At 46.6% G+C, this 13,099-nt stretch overlaps 1 protein-coding gene across 2 annotated transcripts in view; it reads left to right on the plus strand.

Moving 5' to 3' along the window:
- The window catches only part of DEPDC1B (DEP domain containing 1B), a 32,994-nt gene that overhangs the window by 17,064 nt on the left and 2,831 nt on the right, over positions 1–13,099 (plus strand). For both annotated transcript variants that reach the window (XM_083703590.1, XM_083703589.1), the window contains exons 7-10: positions 1,538–1,678; positions 5,941–6,107; positions 7,133–7,309; positions 10,518–10,703. In XM_083703590.1, coding sequence (XP_083559716.1) covers positions 1,538–1,678; positions 5,941–6,107; positions 7,133–7,309; positions 10,518–10,703 — 671 coding nt within the window. The remainder of the gene's footprint in view (positions 1–1,537; positions 1,679–5,940; positions 6,108–7,132; positions 7,310–10,517; positions 10,704–13,099) is intronic.

Here is a 13,099-nt window from a genome sequence, read left to right on the forward strand (position 1 = left end):
TGAAGGCAACAGGGCTTAGGGAGTAGGGAAAGTGGAGCAGAGAGAAGTCAAGAATCAGAGGCGGAATCTGAAGCAGAGAGGAGGGAGGCCAAGAGGCAGAGATGAGTCGGGTTGATGAAGGATCACTGGTGTCTCCCCCTCTTGCTGTGACAAGCTCCCCTCCCGGCATCCCAGGACCAGAAGTATGAAGAGGGAGGAGCAGAGACAGGCGTAGTCTCAGATTGCTTGGGAAGACCCCGGGGTAGGGGGAGGGTAAGGCAACTGTGGGAAGGCAGAAACCTTCATTCTTAGCAACTGATTCATGTGGGCAAGACCTGCTGGAGAAGAGCCACTGTGCTCGTTTGGCCTGACACTCCTGTGCAGATCCTGTTTTTGCTAATAGAGAGTTAACTCCAACTTGCTCGGTCAATAAGGCTTCATTCATCACCACACGCTGCATAGTGTTGTTCCTTCCCTGTTTGCTCAGTAAGGACAGAAGTCCAAGCTCACATGGGTGGAACTTAGTTCATTGTAGAGTATCCCATTCCTACTACCTTGACTTCTAATTTGTATTACTGGAGAGCCCTAGGAACTGCCCAGTGGATCAAGACGTTCAAGACGACAAGAAAACTGTCTTGCATGGAGTCACAGGGAGCACAATAGGTTAGGATTCTGCTTCAGCATTGGCTAAGCCCCAGCTGAGCAGCTTTATAGCCCTACCCCTTCCTCTTCCTCTTCACATGTATAGCTCTGGGATGCTTGGCTGCTTATTTGGAAACATTGGCTGCTCATCAGTTATGGGTATCTTGTGTGGTAGTCCTCATCTTAAATCCTCATGCTGGGCATTGGCCTGCTATGTTGTATCACATGATCAACCATTACCCAGCATTGACTGATATGGGCAGCTACTTCTCTGTGATTGTTCCATCTGAAGCAATCTTTGTGAAGATCTCCCTCCATGTACAATGGGATGTGAGCCACTAGAAGCCCCGGGCCAAATCCCCCACCCGCCCACTATGCCAGAGTATATGCCATGTGGTTCTCCTCACATTGCCATCCTAAAAGGGAAAGTAATACTGAGAAGCAGCATCTCTGCCAACCCAGTTTGTTGTGGAGAATTCACTGGGGCAGGGTTTGTTCTGTGTATAGTGTATAAGAGTTTAATGTGTATATGGGGTTATATGAAGGGTTAAGCTTGAAATACTAAGTGCCCATTGATTCATTGAAGTTCTTTAGTTGCGTAAGACTGGTCTGGCGAAAAGCTGGGCTCTTGCATCGAGTTGGAGGGTTGTACAATTTCATTTCTGATTGGCTTTCAGGGTAGAAATCTTTGGTTACTCATTGGTCAGAAAAAAGTGTTCTGAGGAGGAGGCAGAATTCTAGCCTACTCCGATCTGATGAATGTCACACATTTCCCCCCTTCTGTCAAATAATTTGTCCGTTTCCTCTTTGCTCTCGTGGACACACCAATACTGAGTAGAAATGTAACTGTTAATAATGTCTGTCGGCCAGCACAAGCCATTCATTTCTTCTCTGTCCTTTGCCCCCATCACAATAGGGCCCAGGTGTCCGGATCTGAAACAACCGACATACTCAGGATTTGAAAGAGATGTCTTCAGAACCATAGCGGATTACTACGGCCACATGAAGGAGCCTCTTCTCACTTTCCAGTTTTTTGATCTCTTCGTCAATGTTCTAGGTAAGAACTCTTTCCCTCTGGAGGTCTGTCACTCTTTGACTATTTCCCCCCGGTTTTTTAAACTTGTAAAGATGCGTCTCTTCAACCAGGCCGTGGGATTTCCCTGAGGTTGTTGGTTAGTCAGGCTGAGAGAACTGTTGAGTCACAGAATGACCTGCCAAAGTCTTCTCCAACCTTCTCCAGATGTAGTCCAAAACATAAAGGCTGACTGAACTTCAGGGGCATTTGGGAAGGATCTCAGCAACTGAGGTGGGACACTACTGGCATATTAGCAGTACATGTGAAAAGGATCTAGGGGTCTTAGTGGACCACAAGCTTAACATTGTCGACAGTGTGATGCAGCAGCCAAAAAAGCTAATTCTAGTCTTGGCTGCATCAATGGAAGTCTAGTGTCCAGATCAAGGGAAGTAATAGTACCACTCTATTTTGCCTTGGTCAGACCACAGCTGGAATACTGTGCCCAGTTCTGGGCAACGCAATTTAAGAAGGATGTTGACAAGCTGGAACACGTGCAGAGGAGGGCAACCAAGATGGTCAAGGGTCTGGAAGCCAAGCCTTATGAGGAATGGTTGTAGGAGCTGGGTATTTTTAGCTTGGAAAAGAGGATACTGAGAGGAGATATGATTGTTGTTGTTGTTGTTTAGTCGTTTAGTCGTGTCCAACTCTTCGTGACCCTATGGACTAGAGCACTCCAGGCACTCCTGTCTTCCACTGCCTCCCGCAGTTTGGTCAAACTCATGTTAGCAGCTTCAAGAACACTGTCCAACCATCTCATCCTCTGTTGTCCCCTTCTCCTTGTGCCCTCCATCTTTCCCAACATCAGGGTCTTTTCCAGGGGGAGATATGATAGCCATCTTCAAATATATTAAGGGCTGTCACGTGGAAGAGGGAGCAAGCTTGTTTTCTCCTTCTCTGGAGGGCAGGTCTTAAACCAATGGCTTCAAGTTACAAGAAAGGAGATTCTGACTAAACATCAGGAACACTTCTGACAATAAGTTGTTTTACAGTGGAATGGACTTCATCGGAAGGTGGTCGACTCTCCTTCCATGAAAGGTTGGGTGGCCACCTGTCATGGATGCTTTAGCTGAGATTCCTGCATGACTGGGGTTGGACTAGATGACCCTTGGGGGGGTACCTTCCAATTCTGCAATTTTAAGATTCCATAAGCAATCAGGCAACTTCGAGGTGCTTTGGGCCCAAGTTGTTTAGGGCTTTGTGAATTACCATGAGACCCTTTCTCACTCCCAATGCCCCTGGAAGAACACTGCCAGTGCCCCACCAGTGCCAGTGCCCCACTAGGTTTTTCCAGCCACTCTGGGCGGCTTCCAGAGGAATATAAAGCACAATAAATCATACGGACGTGAAGGGTGTCAGTCTGAGTGGAGAGGGGGATTGGTTGCCCCAGGTCTCATGTAGGTGTAAAGTTACCCCACTGCTGGAGGCATGGCTATGGTTTGAAAGGAAGAACTTTGACCTGGGATTTCTCCCAAGCCTGGAAATGAAACCTCTTTTCAGGGAGGCAGTGCACATGAGAAGAGCAGAAAGGTTGCAGCTACTGCGGTTTTCTTGAAACTCTAGTAATCTACTGCATCCTGAACATGGTTATGTTAATTCCCCAAAGATATAACTGTTAAAGTCAGAGTTTACCAGTCGTGAACGATCGTGTTTACTATCTCAGCAGATGTTTTGAAATTCAAGTTTGCAGTGATGTGGGAACTGAATCATTTCGTAGTGATTCAGAGCTGCTGCCATTTGTCTTTGCCTGCAACCGCAAATTTATTTGGCGGTTCGCACTCAGCCCTGGGAGTGAACCCTGAGCTACTGGATTTGTCACAAATGCACAACAATTTTGCCGCCTTCTCCCACACCTGTGCAGGAAGCCAAGCTCCGGCACACCATTTTATTCCAGTACATATGCAGTTATTGCTAATTATCCTTGCAAGGGGCCAGGGCAGTTGCCACCTCTCCTGGCCAGGTACAGGGCGGCAGTCAATGCACGTAGCTTCTCTCTGGGAGATTGTCAAAAGAGATTAAAACTTTTGCATCGTGTTTTCGTTTTTTGCACTGGCTGTGAGCTAGGCAAAATCTAGAGCAGGGATGGGGAAATGGTTCATCAGGCAACCATGTGCTGCTCATGCAGTTTGAAATCAAAGGCACAGTGATTTGCAATCCCCCGTGATTAGCCCCATGCACAGTACTCTATACAAGCCCCAGCAATACTCATGCTCTACCATAGTGAGTTCATATATTGCTCAGTTGTAGGGCCAGGGCATTTAGCATGGCCAGAACCATCTTGTGAGCCAAATGAGGAAGCCTGCAACCTTAATTAGGCCGGTTCTGCTGATTTCAAGGTTATGAGTACCTAGAATATGCTAGGCTCGGCGATCTATCAGTGCAGGGCAGCAAGGTTATGGACTGAACCTCAAAACCATTTACCACTGAAGAAGAGCTTGGATTTGACATCCCGCTTTATCACTACCTAAAGAAGTCTCAAAGCGGTTAACATTCTCTTTTCCCTTCCTCCCTCACCACAAACACTCTGTGAGGTGAGTGGGGCTGAGAGACTTCAGAGAAGTGTGACTAGCCCAAGGTCACCCAGCAGCTGCATGTGGAGGAGCGGAGACGCGAACCCGGTTCCCCAGATTACGAGTCTACTGCTCTTAACCACTACACCACACTGGCTCTGGGAGCCACACTGGGCTATAGGAGTGAAAACTTAGGCTTTATATAGAATTTATTTTATGTTGTCTCTGCTAATATGACTTTGAACATTATGTTTGACTTGAGTGAGGTTACAGGGAACCAGGCAGAGGGCCTTCTTGGTAGTGGCACCTGCCCTGTGGAATGCCCTCCCATCAGATGTCAAGGGAATAAACAGCTATCCGACTTTTAGAAGATATCTGAAGGCAGCCCTATTTAGGGAAGTTTTTAATGTTTGAAGTTTTATTCTGTTTTTAATGGTCTGTTAAAAGCCGCCCAGAGTGGCTGGCGAAACCCAGCCAGATAGGCAGAGTAGAAATAAATTATTATTATTATTATCATCATCATCATCATCATCATCATCATTGAGCTTTCGTGTGCATGCACACTTCTTCAGATACACTGTATGCATGCACACGAAAGCTCATACCAACTTAGTTGGTCTTTTAAGGTGCTACTGGAAGGATTTTTTTTTGTTTTGACTATGGCAGACCAACACGGCTACCTATCTGTAATCATCATCATTATTTCACATGCAGTTGGCAGAGTTTGGCTTGCATTCTCCATCAGTTAGAAGATTTCTGTGTTGAAATAAAAAAAAGATGTATGAAGGATATGTTTGTGAATTGTACATACACTTTTTAGAGGTATATGTACCTTTTTATGCTTTTTATGGTTAGTCTGCGGGCTTGCTGACATTTCATTTTGGCTGAAATTAATGTCTCCTTTATATAGTTCTCTCTCACACACACCCCTTAAAACCTGTTGGATAAGAGTTTGACTGGAAAGCTAAATGGTATGTTTGGAATGGGATGTGAGATTTATGTACATTAGTATCTTGAGAATTCTTCATGGTAATTATTATATATAGTAGCATCTATATGCAAAGAACAGGTGTGTCTAGATCCTGCCCTGAAGGGGCCTACAATTTAAAAGAGGTGCCGGGAAACCACAGAGAAAGGCGGCAACAGAGGACAATGAAAGTGGGAGATGAATATGTACTTGACTTCTGTGATGGACAGACCTTGGGTCATCTTCCTGCAGACCCAGAAGAGACTGGGTGGCGTGTCAGCCAATCAGGAGGGAGAGAAAAGTTAAGAGAGAGAACCTGTTAGCAAAACTGACAGATAAGGCTTGGTTGGGGCCTAGACTTGACTTGCATGTTGCCCTGAGAGACTTTGGCTTGGAGTAGAAGTGATACTGCTGGTCTCTTATGGTTATAGGACTGAGAGAAGGCCTTGGACTCAAATTCTCCTTCCTTCTCCTCTCTTCAGGGTCACAAAGTTCCCTCCCGGCCTTTCAACAATAGATTATTGTTTCTTCTGTGCCCTGCCACTCACTATGGTTAAAGCTAATGAGGTTTCTCACTGCAAATAGCCAGAGCTTGAGCTGATTTGCAAACTATGGTTAACAAGGCGATTCTGGTTTCTGGTAAACATAGAATAGTGTGCCAGCAGGTGTCTTGCCTGCAAGAATTAGACTCCCCCCCCCCCCTTTGGAAAATAAGCTATGAGAAGCGTCCAGCATTTAAGTGTGCTCTCCTGCCATGTTCTCCGACCCAGGTCTCCTGCAGAAAGAGAAGCTGGCCATTGAAGCTCTGCGGGTTTGCTGCCTCCTCCTTCCGCCAGCGAACCGCCGAAAGCTGCAGCTGCTGATGACTCTGTTGGCCAGGATTGGCTCAAATAAAGATTTGCCACCCCTCTCAGATACAGTCGGGACGAGAACGCTGGTGAGCGTCTTCTGGGAACTGAGAGACCGAGCTGGGCTTGCGAAATCTTCCTGGAATTGCTTTGGGGGAAAGACTATCCTTAGTTACAAAAAAGAAAGCAGCAAAGTATTTAACCGAGGGTGTGGCGTGGAAGTTCTCCCTTTCTCTGCCTGTGTAACATGAACCGCCAGGTTGCAACCTGCAGCAGACGCTGTGTGTTTGATAGAGCTGACAAGAGTTAGCAGCTGTGGGTTCTCCCACCCAGTTCCCATCGCTGCCCTCTGTCTGTCTCTCTCCTCACGCATTTCCTGCTGCACAGCATCAGACATACTGTGTGCTGCAAGGAGTGGGAGCTGATAGGGAAGGGCAGGACAGGGGGAGGAATCTCTCCTCCAGTTTTGTTGGCGCTCATTCTCAGGTTGCAGCCTGGCTTTCACCTTGCCTTCTCTAGGAAACCTCTCCCCTCCCCCTCCCTAGTGGCAGCTTCTGTCTTGTTCAGCTGTTGACAATTCTGGAAGCAGGTCTTCAATGGCACCAGCACTGAACAAAAGTGCTCAGCCATCTTTGAGGGTGGATGGAACCAGGAAGCCCAGGGGTCAGCAGGTGTTTGATGGGGATCCACTGGTGGATCTCTGGCTCATGTACAGTAGGTAGACAAAAATGTCTCAAATAGCTTTTTTTTTAAAAAAAAATGACTCCCCTAATGCACATTAGGCAGCTGAAATGAAGAAAACTTGGAGGTAGCCAGGAATGTTGTTGTGTGTCAAAGGTCTGTGAGCTGAGATTGGTCCTGAAAGTTGAAACAAATCCCTGGGCTCAGCAGCTGCTCAGAGGCACCCTGCTGTTTAATTCAAAGTGTACATCTTTTGCACCTGGGTCCTGTTGGTGGATTTGGGGGGTTCTAGTCAAGCACAAAGTACTTCCTGAAAATCTGAAGTCTGTGCTCCCCTGTTGCAAGCCACTTTGAGAGTGTTTGGTATGGCAAGAATGGGGAGGACCCATGAATAAGAAAGTGTTGTTGTGATAACCAGTTCTCTTTGTTTCAGATGGTTCAGTCCTTTTCTCGCTGTATTCTTTGCTCCAAGGATGATGTGGACTTGGATGAGCTTCTGGCTGCTAAACTGGTGTCATTCTTGATGGACAAATCTCAAGAGATCTTAAGCGTACCTTGTGCCCTGAAAGCTAAAATAGAGGAGCATGTAGCACATCTCCAAAGGGTCCAGGTGAGAGCTGTAGAACAGAAATGTCTTCTCCCCAACTCAGTTCTTTATTACCTTCTTAAAACCAAACCAGTTCTTCTCATGCAACAAATAAAGTGACATGTAGCTATAATCCAATAAGCATTTATCAGGGAGTAAGCACCACTGAATTGAGTGGGTCTTATTTCTGAGCATTTGTACTGTTAAGGTTGCTGTTCTAGAATTGCTACATTTCTTGTTTGTTTTGTCCATATTTTCCATTGCCAGACTTTGGCCATCAATGCCTGTGAGCCTCTTGACCATCTGTGGGCAGCAGGCAGCTCTTTCAGGCCTTTCTTATAGCCTGCTACAGATTGCCCAACCAGGGCTCCACTATCAAAATAACCCCATACTAGCATTTCCCCATGGCCTGCCAAACAGCTGGGGGCGGGGGGAAAGGATGAAGGAATCATATTTGCAAGGGACAGCAGAGGCACGCGATGGCATAACTAAGATTCCATCCTACGCCTTCCAGTTGCCCAGCTGATATGGTAACGGGAACAACCGGCAGGGCTTGTGCTCCCTCATGCTTCTTGGTTGCTTCCAGTTCAGTCAGTTGGACGTGGGGTGGGAGGTAGGGTACAAGGTTGGATGAGGAGGAAGGGCACATGTGTGACAGTGTGCAGGGAAAAGGCTGTGTGTGAAAGAGAATTGGACCAGGGGTGGAGACCCCACCTTCCAGCGACACATTTAAAATGCCATAGAATGTTAATCATCCCAAGGCCTGGTTGAATGAAGGCTCCAGGCATCCCTGAGGAGAGCATTCCATGAACTGGGAGCCACCACAGAAAAGGCCCATTCTCATTTTGCTGCCCTCCAGACCTCTTGTGTGAGAGGGACACTTGAAGAAGGGCCTCAGATGATGATGGCAGGGTCCACCCCTCTCCTCATGTTCCCACAACACAAGTGACCCATGCAGGGCTCCCTTTCCCCTGCCCTCGAGTGTGCCCAGAGGAGGGAAACCAGGATAGAACCAAGTTTTGTTCTATCTAGCTTAGAGAAGAGAAGGCAAAGGGGAGACACAATAGCAGTCTTAAAATATCAGAAGGGCTGCCTCGCAGAAGATGGCAGAGGCATGTTCTCTGTTGCTCCAGACGAGAACCAGTGCATAGAAGTTGGCAGGGAAGCAGGTGCCAGCGCCAACACTAATAGCGGAAACTGCTTTAACAGTGGAACAGACTGGCTTTGGAGGGGTGGTGGTGCACTCTCCTTTGCTGGAGGTGTTTAAGCAGAGGTCGAATGGCCATCTGCCAGGGATGCAGTAGCTGCATCCTATGTTGTGGATCCTGAATTGACCATGAAGTTGCACTGGATGGGGAGCCTCCAGCCTGCAGGCCAGTCATGGTGTCATAGGCTCGCTGGCTGCAGAGGAGTGGAAGGAGGCACCAGCTTTGGTGGTGGGATGACAATGAGGGAGCAGACTGGGAGGAGGAGGTGTCGGAAGCAGAAGAGGTAACAGGGTTTAGTGAGCAGGGAGAGGCTGTGGCAGAGAGCAGTTTAGACTCCCAGGCTGAAGCGGAGGCTGGGAAGGGGTGGAGTCAGGCTGCTGAAGAATCCAAGGTGCGACCCCTAAAAAGACAGAAATGAAAAGAGCAGAACAGAGATTGGTTGTGCGCCAACACATTTTACGATTGCTTGGAAAACAACCTCTAGAGGAGGAGCCTTAGAAAGGGGTGGGGTAGTGGGGACCTTCAGTCTTCATAACTGCCTCATTGCGGCAAGTCCTATTGGGAAGTCCCTGGAATCACTAGGCCTGAGCTGTTTTGGATTCTTTGAGTAAATAGTTACCGTAACTTAGTTTTTTTAAAAAAATTTTTAAAATATTTTAATAAATAGTTAACCTTGTTTTTTATTGCTGACTTACGCTTGACTCAGGCTCCTGACACTTGGCGGCCCACCAGCCTTCCCCGTTTGGGGCTGCAAGGCCGTTTGGTGCCAAACATAGCCACTCACCCCTTCACAGGTGAAAGCTGGGCTTGCCCAAGGTCTGATCTGTGCAGCTCCCAAAGCACCCGGCAGCCAGCTGGTTGTTAGGAGCCTCGGAAGCACCACACAAAGCCGGAACCCAGTGGTAAGCAGGATCACAGCGGGTGGCGCTGTGGTCTAAACCACTGATCTTCTTGGGTTTGCCGATCGGAAGGTCAGTGGTTAGAATCCACACAACGGAGTGAGCTCCCGTTGCTCTGTCCCAGCTCCTGCCAACCTAGCAGTTCGAAAGCACGCCAGTGCAAGTAAATTAATCACTGTGGCTGGAAGGTAAACGGCGTTTCCGTGTGCTCTGGTTTCCGTCATGGTGTTCTGTTGCGCCAGAAGCGGTTTAGTCTTGCTGGCCACATGACCTGGAAAGTTGTCTGTGGACAAATGCCGGTTCCCTTGGCCTGAAAGAGAGATGAGCGCCGCAACCCCATAGTCGCCTTCGACTGGACTTAACTGTCCAGGGGTCCTTTACCTTTCTACCTTTACTTACTCTCCTTTCACCTCAGCTGAACTTGCTTAGCGCTGGGCCTTGCCTTATTTATCTTGTGCCCGTCAAGTGGTGGGAAGATGGAGGAAACAACTGCTTTGCCAGCCCTCTACTGGAAATTCCCATGCAAGGAATTTTGACAGGTGGGTGGCAGTGCTTACCTGTCAACTTTGGCCCACAGGGCTGATCCGTAGAGCCAAAAAGTTCTCCCATCCCAGTCCTGGACCTTGGAAGCGCCTTTCTAATCCTTTAATTCTTTGGCATCACCTGCAACACAAGATGAAAATAACTCATCCAGTGGCATCTACCCGCAAGCCAAGATGCAAATGTCTTTCTCACACAATTTATTTTTTACTATTACTCCTGCATTTGTGTGCTGCTTTTCAACCATGTCCCCAAAGCGGCTTACAACATCTGTTCTGAAAAGCTAAGATGAAAGGCGCAGTTAATAAAACACAGCACAAAAGACAAGGCGATTTCTAAAACGAGCATAGGTCCTTGTGGAGAGAGGCCTGGCAAAATAAAAATATTTCGCTGCTCCTGCATCTCTCTGGCAAGAGGGAATTTGACAAGCAAGCGATAGCACCTAAAGGTCCTGCAGTGGTGGTTGTGTATATCTCCTGATCTCAAATCATAACCATCGAGAGAGGTGTGCACAAAAGATTTTATCCTGGGATACCAAAATTTAAGCTCCTTTTCTCAGCATACCTCCCACCTGTTCTAACACAGATAAAATATCCAGGCGCTGATGCAGATTCGACCTTGCCTGCACCGTCGTTTTGTCATCAGATCAGCGCAGATGAGTTTGAACACCAAAGAACAAATGGCTGCCAAGAGCCCTTGGTAGGTTTGTTGGAAGAAATTGCGATGAATCGGGAGATGTCCATTAGGGAGAAGAAGAAAAAGTTGAAGCAGGTAAAATAAATGGTCAAAATTTATCTTTTAAAGCTTTCCTCTTCACATTGTTCCCCACCCCCCAAAAAAGGATTTTGATGTGATATTTACTCTTATCTATCATCTTCCGGTCTTCGTTTCTTCCCCTGTCCCTTCTATCTCTCGCCTTTGAATCTGCTTGTGTTGGTTCTGATCCTGTAAACTCACTGGAAGATTTTCATGGCAATGAGAACATCTGTAAATATTTGTGTGACAAGAGCATACGTATTGCATATGCAAATATTCTCACCAGTGCTACAGAAAAAAACACCTTGATGTTTGTAAAGGGAAACATTTACAAAGCAGGGGTGGTTTAGGGACCAGGGATCTCCACCCCTGCTCTCTTTACATGAGACCAGGATCCTGGTCCTGGGAGGTTTCCCAGTCATTTTTCAAGCACCTCACCCCCACAACAAACACAGCTCTGTATGTGTGTGGGCCCTGTACGGAATTTAGAATTGTTTTTAAAATCGCTTCTTTATTCCATTTATATCCCACCTTTTTCCTCCAAGGAGCTCAGGGTAGCATACATGCTTTCCACAACAACCCTCCGAGGTAGGATAGACTGTGACTGGCCCAAGGTCACCCAGTGAACTTTATGGCTGAATTGGAACTGGAGCTCTGGTCTTTCAGGCACGGACAGGAATTTTTCTGGCAGGAGAAGGCAGGCTAATTTCTCCCTCACACACAGATGAGAAGAATATGTACATTTTGTCTCATATCTCAGCTCTACAAGTGCCAGTTCTTCCGGTCTGGGTTTGCCTCCTCCCTTTTGGATGCTTATGCATTGCAGGGCTTGGACTAAGGCGATCAGCTATACAATTCTGTGACTCTGTTCTCCCAGTCTGACACGCCTAAGTACTACACCATGCTGGTTCTAATTAATGCACGTAGTTTTGTATCCATAATTAAAATATATCATAAACAGGGCTATTAAAACAGTGTTACAGTTGCAACAACAGTAAAAGCAAGAGGTTCAATTCAGGAGACTAGGAGGAGGATAGGTATGTCTTCAAGAGTTGGTGGAATTTCAATACCAAAGTGGTGTGCTCTATTTTAGCAGGGAGAACATTTCACAACACTAGTGCCACCAACAGAAAAAAAAACCTGCTTCTGTGTCCTCATAAGCCTGATAGCCTTCAGGATGTGGCAAAACCAACTGGGTTCCATTTGTTAACCATAATACCCTTTCTAGACATAATAGGCCTCCTGGTTCACATGACAGTATGGGATGTCATTACAGTGGTGCCCCGCAAGCCGAACGCCTCGCAAGATGGAAAACCCACTAGACGAAAGGGTTTTCCGTTTTGGAGGCGCTTTGCAAAACGAATTTCTCTATGGGGTTGCTTCGCAAGACAAAAAAATCTTGCGTCCCCCCCACAGGTTTTTTTTTGTTTTTTTCGCCCTTTTCTTAAGCCGCTAAGCCGCTTATCAGCTGATCCGCTGATAAGCCGCTTAACAGCTGATCGCTGGAAGCCGCTTGACAGCTGTAGCGCTAATCCGCTAAGCTGTCAATGGGCTTGCTTCGCAAGACGAAAAAACCGCTAGACGAAGAGAATCGTGGAACGAATTCTTTTCGTCTAGCGAGGCACCACTGTATTGTAAGGTCCCTAAATATAGGCTTGCCTAGCAGAAATGTTATACCAATTTATGGTTTAAATGCAGTTTGTGTGGTGTTAAATAACACACCGTACTTTCATGGCTGAGACGTCATCAGTTACAAACTTGAGGGTAGTGAAAATGTGGAACTTCTCCAGAATGAGGCAGTTTAAAAATGGTTTAATTCCCCTTTTAGGGCTCACAGCCCTCAGAAGGCAGCTTACAGGACTTGAAAATACAGGTGAGAGCCAGAAAGGGTCCACCACCTTTTGTGTGGGACAAGGGTTAAGATTCCCCTCTGATAGTATTTTTCTTTTCTTATGCTTTTTCCTCTTTGTTTTCTTTCTTTCTTTTATATTTTAGTGTGTTTTGTTTTCTCTTCTGTTTTTATTTAGATTAGTTTGGCTTTTATTGTATTGTACGTTGAAAAGTTTCACATTGAATTTTTTTTAAAAAGAAAATACAGTTACAACACACACACACACACACACACACTGAGTACAAACTATTTAGCCAAATGCAGACTTGTATAAACATGTTTTAAAGGTTGTTGGTTTGTTTTTTAAAAAAGAGACCAGCAATGGTGAGGCCACACACCTCCCTGGGGAAGGAGTTCAAAGGGTGTTGCCATTGAGAAATCCCTATAAGCTCTTGCTGGAGGCCCAGAGAGGAGGCTATCAGATGCTTGGGCCAGCTCATACAGGTGTATTGGTCCTTCAGATAACATCCCCCAGATGTTATCACTTTAAAGTCAGCACTTTAAAATGGGGGGAAATGGG

Source organism: Podarcis gaigeae (genome assembly GCF_964106915.1).
Source record: "Podarcis gaigeae genome assembly, chromosome: 11".
Classification (NCBI taxonomy): domain Eukaryota; kingdom Metazoa; phylum Chordata; class Lepidosauria; order Squamata; family Lacertidae; genus Podarcis; species Podarcis gaigeae.